General features: G+C 35.5%; 1 protein-coding gene across 1 annotated transcript in view; it reads right to left on the bottom strand.

Annotated features, from left to right (window-relative positions):
- Positions 1-11,259, bottom strand: part of MYO6 (myosin VI) — a 78,995-nt gene that overhangs the window by 23,797 nt on the left and 43,939 nt on the right. Inside the window, exons 16-22 of the mRNA XM_010003572.1 lie at positions 10,351-10,446; positions 8,729-8,902; positions 4,296-4,334; positions 2,663-2,756; positions 1,608-1,738; positions 1,379-1,456; positions 329-458 (exon numbers count right to left, since the gene is read on the bottom strand). Of these exons, the coding sequence (XP_010001874.1) occupies positions 329-458; positions 1,379-1,456; positions 1,608-1,738; positions 2,663-2,756; positions 4,296-4,334; positions 8,729-8,902; positions 10,351-10,446 (742 nt within the window). The remainder of the gene's footprint in view (positions 1-328; positions 459-1,378; positions 1,457-1,607; positions 1,739-2,662; positions 2,757-4,295; positions 4,335-8,728; positions 8,903-10,350; positions 10,447-11,259) is intronic.

Genomic DNA, 11,259 nt, shown 5'->3' with positions numbered 1-11,259 from the left:
GATGCAGAAGTCTCTGCCCCACATGACCTGGGACAGCCAGTTACTTCTGTGCCAGTGTTTACCCAGGCTTCAGGAAGCACTCGAACAGACTGCACACAGGAGGCTGGTGGTGGCCTTTCTGTCCCACTTTTAAAAACCTTTGCTCTGCTCTAAGCCCCCCTCTATGTACCTAATAGAAACCATAAAAAAATCTCACCAACCTTGAAAGCGATTACTCAGACTTTAGTATGCAACCACCCACTATGCACGTCCTTAAGCTGCATTTCAAGGTGATAATTGATTTGTTGTATTTTTAACACTTTGATTTAATAAAACATAAAATACGTACATTTAATCACTGAGAGAGAACACCATTGAACCTTTTTCCAACGACTGCAGATAAGCCAACGATTCACTCGTTTAACAAGCTCTGCTAAGTGATCTGGATCAGACTTCATTATCTGATCAAACTCTGCAAACTAAATAATGAAAAAAAAAAGTTTTACCAAATAGGGTAACAGAGAGTGTTAGACATTATTATTTAGGAGCAAGTTGGGTTTAAAAAGTACAATGTTTTTCATGTAAACTGTATGTCATCATTACAGCACATTTCAATTAATTCAAGTGAGCAGGTATGTCTGGCATCACTTTATTCTTTAATGATAACAGAAATGACTACTGGAAATTTTTGTTTGTTTAATTAATGTGTAACACTTAGCATTCTGAATAATCCAATCATATATAATAAATAAAAATATCTCTTGCCAAAAATTTAAAAAATTGTTTCTTTATATCCTGAACACTTACTCTGGCCTTCCACCACTTCAAGACACCCCTAATTCTGTATATGGTTAAAAATAAATCCCTGAAGGCACCTCTCTATTTTTATCCTTTGTATACAAATCCAATTAAAGGCAACCTTTTCTGAAAGTCCTGCACTTCTACTTTTTGGTAATTATGACAGTAAGCAAATTCTTCTGGGACTACAGTAATTTTCCTTTCTAGTCACAACAGCTCCCTACTTCATCTCCTTTCTCTCCATAGCAGCAGCAATGTTCAGAATCACAGAAAGATATTTCACTTTAAAATATTTTTTGTTTGCTCTGATTTTCTCTTTTTAGTGGTCAGTGTAAGTCTTAAGTGACTGGTAAAACACCTGGGAATACAAACACTGCATTAGGAATACAGCAGCATTAGCAATAAGACCAAGAAACCAATTAATCTGTATTAATAGTGACTTTCCTTCACAGAAAACGAACAGTATTTACAAAAACCCTGGGCAACCTTATTGACATTGGCCATGCTTCTAGCAATGTTTTGAACAATGTCACCTTCAGAGGTCCCTTCCATCCAAAATTATTCTAAGATTCACAGTCATGAACCCCAAGAGGAACATTACCTTGCCGGGCCTAAAAAACACCTTGGTCAGCCCAAATTTGTAATCAACTTCATTCAGTCCCAAGGCTTTAAATAGTGCCTGAAACACAGAAAACACTTATGATTATATTCTGCCTCCTTCAAAATAAACCAAACAAAAGAAACAGAAAAAGTTCAACCTCCCTAAAAACAAACCCCACAATACATTTTCTGTCTTCGGGGATATAAAAAATAATTCATTTCTTTCTTACTTTGCAAAAAAGCCTAGGGTCCAGTCGAGCCAATTTTTCAGGCAAATATTTCTTGTACATATTATATAGTTCATGAAATGAAGCTCGTGAAGGGAAACCACCTTGCATCAAATCCAGAACAGACACCATTCCTAGATTCATAGAAACACACACACAAAAGCTGATCTTAGTAAACTGCAAATGAAGCAGTGATTTTTATGCTAACCACTAGTTCATGACCTAAGACTCAAAGACATTTTTCAGACAATTAAACCACAAAATTCAGCTGGGAGGCAGCCTCTAACATGTCTTGATCATGTCATCATCATTCACAAAGACTTAATACTGAACAGATGACAGAAGCCTATAACATTTTCTCCTTATTTTAGGGAGAGGATTTTTTTCCTAGTATCAAGATAGCCATTAACTTGTAGTTGCTACCTTTAAAATTAATCTTTTGCATATTTACTTTCAATAGAAATTTGATTTATTTACTCTAAGTCCTTCTTTTTCAAAAGATATTTTATAGCATTACATCTTGCTTTTTCAACTTATAACTTTTACTAGATTAAGCTTCCTTTACTGTTACTAAAGTATGCACTTATGGAAAAGTGAGTTTGAAAGACTACTGTAAACACTGCATTTATTGCTCTGGCCTGAACTGCTGCCCTAGTAGCATTGTGGGCAACATACAGACAGAGGATTTTACTCTAGGTCAGGATATCTAAATTTATGTACCAATATACGGTTACATGGCTTCTTACATCTGCACCTGGTGTCTGAAATCTCATTATAATAAACAGAAAAACAGTCAATAGAAATTACATCAACCCTTCTAGTGAAAAAGAAAGCTTACAGCTGCTCGGATGAATTATTTCTAGGGTTCTATTGATTTAAATGAGAGCTAAGTTACCAAGAATCTAAATAACTGTTCGTAAGGCGTAAATAAGCTACCTTCTGGAAAGCAATAGTTCAAGCCAGGAAATACTGCTTCCATCTCACATATTTCAAACCTAGGTCAATCTATAACGCCCAAAGCAATAAACACTGGGAAAAATATCTGAGGAATACATTACCTGAACACTGAAGCTGAGAGAGGATCTGCCCTCCTTCAAAATGGTGATTTGTCATCTTTAAATTGGGTTTGATACAGCGAATAAAGCTAGACCCCTATTACCAAAACAAGAAGTTAGCAGAATCTGCAGTTTTAAGCCTCCTGAAATAACAGTCAGTTAAGAATTAAGGGTAGGGGAAAATTAAGATACAAAATAATAGTATTGTAAAAGAGAAATACTGAGATTTTTTTTTTTCTCTCATAGATGAGTTTTGCACTCTAGCCTTGGTCTTGATGTAACTGATCTCAACTGATTACAGTTATCAGTTGGACCCTCAAGTTTTGAGTTTTCACTCAGCTGTTCTTCTTAATATTAGTACAATTTAATTACAATGCAGCAGGCTAGATTCTTCTGTCCTCATGATTGCATACAGTTAAACCACCAAATGCCTCAGTCCTCCACAGTTCGTATCAGTGAACAGGCTACCAGCCTCTTGACGTTGGAATCATGCCAGATGAACTTGACCTTTCTTCCTTCTAACATTCTCTTCTACAGTTTCATTTGGCTCATAGCTTCACTCTCCCTTCCACCACGTTGTGCTGGTCTGCTCCTCTCTTATCATCACATGTGCTATCTCTGCAATTTCTACCACTGCTTTCTCTGATAATTTCATATTCATTAAGGATGACACTTTTGCAAAACACCATCCAGTTACTCAGATTTTCATCTAAAAGGAGACTGCTCATGATAACCTTATATATTAAAATATATATACCTTATATATTAAAACAAAACTAACTGAGAAAATACAGTATTACTCCTGGTTTGCAGTGTTCCTCTCTTTTTCCACCTCTCGTCTCTAAGTGAAAAAGCACCTGCCAAGGGAGCTCTACATTAAGAACCACATCCTCAGTGATGGGTTAGCTAAACTGAGTACAGCAAGCCTTGCCAGAGACTTTTTTCCTGGGTGGGTCTCACTCAGTTCCAGTGTTCTTTGTCAAAGAGATCTCTTTTTCTTTCAGACCAGCCTCATGAGTACAGTAAAATCTGTCAGCTACACTCCAGCACTTGCCTCATTTGTTTTGCATGGTTTCCCCCCCTCTCCTTTTTTTTTGTGACCCTACACATACACAAGTTCTGAAAAAAAATAGTAAAACGGGTATGTTGAATTCCCCAAACTATAAAATTACATCAGCTACATTAGCAAACACTCTTTAGGGGAATCAGGTTCTTTGACCATCTGTGCATTTAAAGCTTATCACAAAAATTAAATGAAACACATTACTTTAAACAGCTTTATGGAATCTGAAAACAGAAATTAATGATAAATTATCTGCCTGACTTCTAAGTAACATCTCTAAATCTTCTGCAAATTAGCCATCAATGATAACCAGTGAATGGAGGAAGTGATGAAAAAGGACAATGAAACCCAGACAGATTTCATATTGTTTACTCAAATTGTGTAACTTTCATTCATTCATGGGCTTTTTTTCAAGTAACTCAACAATCATCATCTACACAGCAAGATGTATCAAAAGTGTCATGTAACTGCAAACTCTAAAGTAATTAATGATCTCGTTTATTGTAAGCCATGTTGTTGAGATAACAGATTATTACTTTTGGCAGAAAATTATGCATCTGCATATATACTTACAGTACTGTGAAGCTTCTCAAGAAGTAAATTTAACTGAGTCTGTAAAAGAAAACAGGTATTTCAAGACTCTTAACATGACAACTACAGAAATACACACACAGAATAGTGGTGCAGCATTACCTCATGCATGTGCATTGTTAGTAAATCAGGCAGAATTGATACATCAAACGTTCACAAATTTCAACAAAGTCATGCAAGTGTGCATGAATGGTCGAGAGGAAATGACTTGTGTTTAGTTGTACAATAATACTGTACGGACTAGTTACTTACTAAAACACAGTTACTGGGAAAACAAACAAACAAAAAACCAACCCCCAAAAAAGTAAGCTTATCTGGGGAAATAAAGGAAAGAATGGCTATGTAATAACATTATAAATAAAATGAGACTGATCAGCAATACTTCAAAAGAACACACTGAACACTTGTAAAAGCCCAAATTTAATCAGTAACAGGCATATCTTTCAATGTCAAAAAATTAACATGGAAAACATGTATGTTCAGGGTTTTTCTTGGTGGTTTTGAAGCTTAGTCAACATTTTGGTGAATGAACTTGCATAAACTATTTTTAATTATCTGTTGATGACAACAGACTACAATTTTAATATATTTACTGAGGCTAGATCTAATCATACCATGGTAAGTAAAAGATCACAGTCCTATGACTACAGGAACACCACAGACTTAAAGCTATCAGGGAAAATGAGTTACTGTTGTTATTGAATGTAATTGGTAGGAACCTATAATATTCCAGAACCTCAGGAGGAAAACAGTTATACTTTTACTTTATAGCTGTTTGTTTTACCACATAGATTACTGCTGTGCCAGCCTTTCTAGTTTACTAGTAAGCATTAAGGATATAGACTGAATCAAAGACAAAATTCTGCATATCCTAACATATTCCTAACTTTCTGAATGGGAACGAAAATAAAGGATTGGACTATTTATTTATTTTCTTAACTAGATCATTCAATTACAGTGAATCAAAGAAATCTGATTTGTAACATGTGTCACCTACTGTTGCAGACTGTTTTAATAAACAACGGATATGTGAGCAATCCTGTTTTTACTGATAGAACACCTGGGCCTCAACAACCGAGGACTCTCTCATGAGAACCAGTTGATAAAACTGAGCTAACGAAGTAAACATCCAAACGTGCCAGAGGAGGAGATGGGGTAGAGAGTCCTGATTGAGCCTGGGCCAAGGAGCCAGTCACTGTTCAGACCGTGGCAGGCTCTAGTACAACTGACCAATCATAAGTGCAACCCTGGACATGCAAAATCTGGGCTAAGGGTATATAAGTGCCTGTAATTTCTAATAAAGTGGGAGTTTGCTCTATCAATCATATTGATTGTCTTGCATTCTTCCCTCGCTGGAATACACCTCCACTAGCCGGCCAGGCACACCGACAACCTACAGCTGCCAGTCATCCTTCAGTGCATAAAATTGGCTTCATTTTTTTTTAACTTATCACGGGTATGGATAGAAATAGAGAAGCAGTGCCACAAGAGGCATGACAAACACTAATAACCTCCTGTTCAGTTCTCACTTATTCATACTATTTATGTCTACTTGAATATAATCTTTGTATTTTCTTAGAAATGTTTAATTTCTTAGATAGAAATGCTTAATTTTGGAGGGAACAGCCTAATTTCCATCAACAAATTAAGTTTGCACTTAAAGAAAAATACCCCTTCCTTATACTCTAATTTGACAAGAAATAAGCCAGAGCCATTCTCAGGTAAATTTCACTAATGAAATTATCACATGCATAAAACATATTGCTAAAACTACTGCTCTTTGAATTCTAACTATTTAATCCATTATAATATTAAGGTAAAATTATCCCAAAGATTCTTAAGTATATCTGAGGAACTAATTAATCATTATTTCCTCAACTGGTTTCTGTGAATTAATTTTAATTAGTTATAAGGAATGGATGTGTGAAGGATTTCATAGAGAGCCCTTGCAACATCATCTAATAATTAATGTAATCGGAATTCAAGACTGACTTACATACTGATGCACTAAGAACTCTTAAAGAGATTAAATTTCTACTAAGATTATAGAACTTATTTTGACATTATCTGAAGTGACATTTTCAAGGCTATTACTGTTCATCAGCAGCACATATAGCGTCTGGGAAGGTAAAACTAAATGAATTACTGGGAGTAACACATACATTCAAAATGCCATGAAACTTGAAAACACTGAAAGAATTATAGACTGATGGGCCAGATCCAAAGAGGACTTTAGTCATGTTCTAGGTGCAGAGGTGAACACCCAAGTCCAAAAAGCAATCAGAAAAGTTTTCTGCTCCATCACCGCTTAACTTAAAAAAATGCATCATTTTTTACTTCAGCCCTCCTTGGACAATAATATCATTCACATGTCCACATCTACTAGATGTGGGGTTCTAAATCCAAGAGGATTTAAGAACTCCAATGGAACAAAGTGAAAATTATAACAAAGATCCTACAGTTGGTTTCATTTTGAAAATGCAGTTATAAAAAACAATGGCTCTTAGCTTCACCTATAAGAGACTCATTATGCAGAGCTTGCTCAGGAGATGGCTCATCTGTATGTAATTCCACTTTTCAGTCTGCCTTCTGATCATGCATTTTATAGTAAACCAATTGTTACAGTTTAATTCCACAACCACTATATAATAAGGAGGAGGAAACAGTTGTCAGAGTAGAACTCAAGAGAGCAGGCTATGCAATTACCCAGGTAAACACCAAAACCACAACCTTACAAGTCAAGCTCTGTCTCCTACACTTACTGGCCCCACCATAATTTAATTTCTGGCTACCTAACAATCCATCTCCAGAAGGGTATAAGGAGAATCCTCTTGTGACAAACTGATTGATAACTTGATACTATGGGAAATAGAGCAGACATAAAATATTGAACACAGTATAGACCTGAAGCAGAATACTGTTGCTATACAAAAAGTAAGTGGTGCTATCATATCCCTCCTGTTCTTCAGACCTATCATTCTTACAAGAATAGTTCTAAACACTAGCCACAATATACCATAATGCAAGAAGAAATTTACCTTACAGTCCTGATTCAGCACTGAATCTTGACATGGAGCAGAAATGTTCTTCTGCTATTGGCAGTGCCCCACTCCACAATAAGATTTTTGGATTGTCCAAGGTACTTGCTTTCCCCAGGGACTGCATAAGGAGGCTAGCTAGGAATGTGATGTGCAGTTTTAGCTGCCCTAGGTGAGGTAGCATACCAAAAATGTTGCAGTGCTTGACTTGAAGGCACACAAATCCTTCATTGGATCTGGCCCAGATGCGTTGAGAAGAGCTCTTGCTGAAACTGCAGCAGCTCTACCAATATTAAATCCATGAGATTAAAAAATTTACCTGCAGCCAACGGTTGTGCCTGCTTTTCATCTCTTAATTCCCCTATTGTTCTCTTCCTAGCCATCCTGAGCTGGAATAGCCCAGCTAAAATAAAACTGCTGAATGAGAAAAGGATGTAGAAGACATTTGGAGAAGACAAGGTTTGAAGGTCAGCTTTACAACAAGTAGAAGAAAGGAGAAAATTAGGAGAGGCATCAGGCTCAGGTACTGAGAAAGGAAAAACTTAGCACAATGAACATATTTTGGTGAAAGCTATGACTATCTTTATATTTTGGAAGAGGAAAAACAGTGGTTAGGTTAGGTGTTGAATTTTGAGAATGGCAAACCATAGCAAATTGATACATCTAGAATATAGGATTTAGACAGGATGGAAGAACACCTTCTGTCACATTTAGAATCCCTTGTTTCACAGATTACAAATTCAATTCTCAAGACTTTAAACCTTGTGAATAAAGACTTCCATGTGGCTTTGTAAAATTCTGACTTTAAAATTGCTGTGTAATCCTTGTAAGGATTACTATGAAAAATCTTTCTGACAGGAATGCATTGCACATAGCTTAAATATACTGTTTTCTTATAATTCAACAGAAAAATGTCTATTTAACAAAATTTTCTTTGTATGAATTAATCCCGTTACAACTAGTTCTCCCAACCTTAGGTTCTACTTACTTCAAGTAAATTAAAAGTAGCATAGATTACAAGAAGGGGACTTGCAAAAAAGCTGGAAAGGGACTTTTTAGAAAGGCATGTAGTGCTAGGACAAGGGAGGACAGTTTCAAATTAAAAGAGGGTAGATTTAGATTAGACATTAGGAAGAAATTTTTTACTGTGAGGGAGGTGAGACACTGGCCCAAGTTGCCAGGGCGGTTGTGGATGGTCTTTCCCTGAAAGTGTTTCAAGGGAAGGTTGCATGGGGCTTTGAGCAACCTGGTCTGGTGGGAGGTGTCCCTGCCCGTGGCAGGTGGTTTGGAAGCAGATGATCTTTCTGGTCCCTTCCAACCCAAACTATTCAATTATTCCATGATTCTAAGATAAGATTCTTTGCTATATTATGTTACCTTGAATTTGTTTCCCACGCTGATGAAACTAAGTTTCCCAGCTTTTTGTTTGGGATCCTTGTTGTTGTTAGTATTAGATTCAAACAGCTGGCGAACAAACTTGTCCTTGGATTCACATATAAGAGACTCAAGGGACATGTGCAAAGCATCATTGTTTTTTTCCACAAATTGCGTCTGAAAAGACAACCCAAAAAATAATAGCACATTTGTGTTACCTAAGTCTTAAATAAAAGTAAAGAAAATAGTTAAATATTCAATTAAAAATCAGCTTGAATACGTGGGGTAAATATTATTACATTAATTCAAACAACTTTTCAACTAGACACACAAAACACTAATGATAGAGAGAAAAGCTATGCTTAAATTTGAAGGGTGTTGTTGGAATAATGAAACCCAATGTAAGGTTTGTGCCTTTAAAGAGTTTTTGTCCATGATTAACCATCACTTGGGAGTTCTGAGAAGCTTTATTCTTTACTTTAACAAACACACTTTAATTGGTACAATTACACTGTTTGGAAAAAAATGAAATTTAAAAATGTTTATTTCAGTAGTACTGTGACTATTTAAAAGCAGTTGACTTAAAGATATTATGCCTTCCTACAGACCTTACCTCTCTGGTTTATTTAAATTGGCTCACTAACTTTTTGAAGTTAAGAACAATGTATTACACTGAAATTCGGAACTCAAGCCACTAGTAAACAATTTCACACGAAAAAAAATCTCAAAAGCTTTTGGTTCAACTTTAATAGTGACTTTCATCGTATGAACAGAAGAAGCCAAGACTAATTTGAAGAAAATATGAATTTGCTAGATATCCCCAAAAAAAGATTTAATGTTGATGAGAGTCCAAGGCCTCCAAAGTTCTACTGGACTATAAAAACACAAGACTGAATATGAATGCAGCCAGAGGAGCATCCTCACCACAAATCAGATTGTGAGAACTGCCACAATTTTCTCTCTTACACACTGGAGTTACAGATCAGAACCATGAAGCATTATGGATTTTTTGTTTATTCTATACTCTTTTTTAAAAAAACCAAAACTCTAGCTTTTAGATACTGGCTCCAGGTGTTTCACTGTTTTTGTTTGAGTAACAGTCAAAATAGTAAAATAATTTTTAATGTATTTTGAGGGTAGCAATTTCAGGTATTTGGAATTCTTACATATATTATTCTATAGAAAACAAAAAGTATAAAATGTTATTTTAATATAACATAGACAGTGATTGCTTACAGGATAAGCATGCTTCAGAAAAGCTACTCTTAAGTCTATCAGTACTTTTATATCACATCCTATATTCCTGTCCCTAAGATGCAAACATCTGTTGATGTCAGATTTGCTGTAGATCATGAATCAGTATATTTAATCTTGATACCATTACTTAGAGATTTATAACAAAGCCATACACAAAATGTATGTCACCAAAACAGCCTGTAATCTGAGAAGTTAAAAGAAACTCTCAATTCTGTTGCATACTCACAAAACTAGTTTCAAAGCTAAGAAATATCAACTTTTGAGTTTCTCTGCTGAGGAAAAGAAATTTTGTTATTTAACCTTTATATACTGAAAAACAGACAAGTACTACAAAGCATAGCAAAAATGGTGTTGCTTGAGTAAATTACCGTCTCGTAGCACACTGCTCCTGCAAAATGTCGGATGATAAAGCCTTCATCATCCCTTATATTCCTGTGAACAGCCAATTTAGACTTTCTAGGAATCTGGAATTGAAAAGTTGCATTACAAAAAAAGAATTACATTGGAGAGTGAGAAAAAGTTTCTTCTTAAACTGTCACTATGATTCTGTCAGGAGCACTAGGTGTTAAAAATTACATTTCCTGACCACTACCATCCCTGTTCAAAACAACATATTCAAAAAACTTATTTTCATTCTCATTCTCACCCTTAGATATCTCACATTCAAAATAAAAGTCACCAGGCTTGCTAGTTGATTTTCTTTTTGCCTTTAATCAACAATTTTTATACCATTCATTCCACAGCTGATGAATAGCCTTGCCACTTGAATACGAGTAAATAGAAGCTTAAAATATGGTTTAAATGGTATATTTTAAAAGCTAACAAGCTAGTTATCGTACACATACTAACAAAAATGTTTAATTGCACAGCAATCCCAATAGGCAAGATTAAGTGGAAACTTAACAAAAGATAAATGGATGGCAATTTTATTTGGCTCCCTTTGCTTGTATTTTTTTTCAGCAGGCAATTCTCCCTCTCCCTCCCGTTCTCTAAAGAAGTCATGTACATCAATTGCCATAATTCACATTTATCTTCCACAGAATGCTGAATGTTAAAGAATTAACAAGAACAAAAATGTTTTCCTTGTTTGTTCCCTATTTTCATCTCTGAAGTGCTAAACAGACACTCCATGTGAGTCATGTAATTCTCCAAAGCAAGCAATTTGTGAAATGGACAACATACCTCATCTGATATGAAAAGACCTAAATTAAAATGTGTTTTATATTTTCTTTCAATGAAAAAATGTAAATGAAGAATATGGTTTTAGTTTCAGCAGG

Source organism: Chaetura pelagica, unplaced genomic scaffold (genome assembly GCF_000747805.2).
Source record: "Chaetura pelagica isolate M959 unplaced genomic scaffold, ChaPel_1.0 scaffold150, whole genome shotgun sequence".
NCBI lineage: Eukaryota > Metazoa > Chordata > Aves > Apodiformes > Apodidae > Chaetura > Chaetura pelagica.
This window is presented reverse-complemented; position numbering and strand designations above follow the sequence as displayed.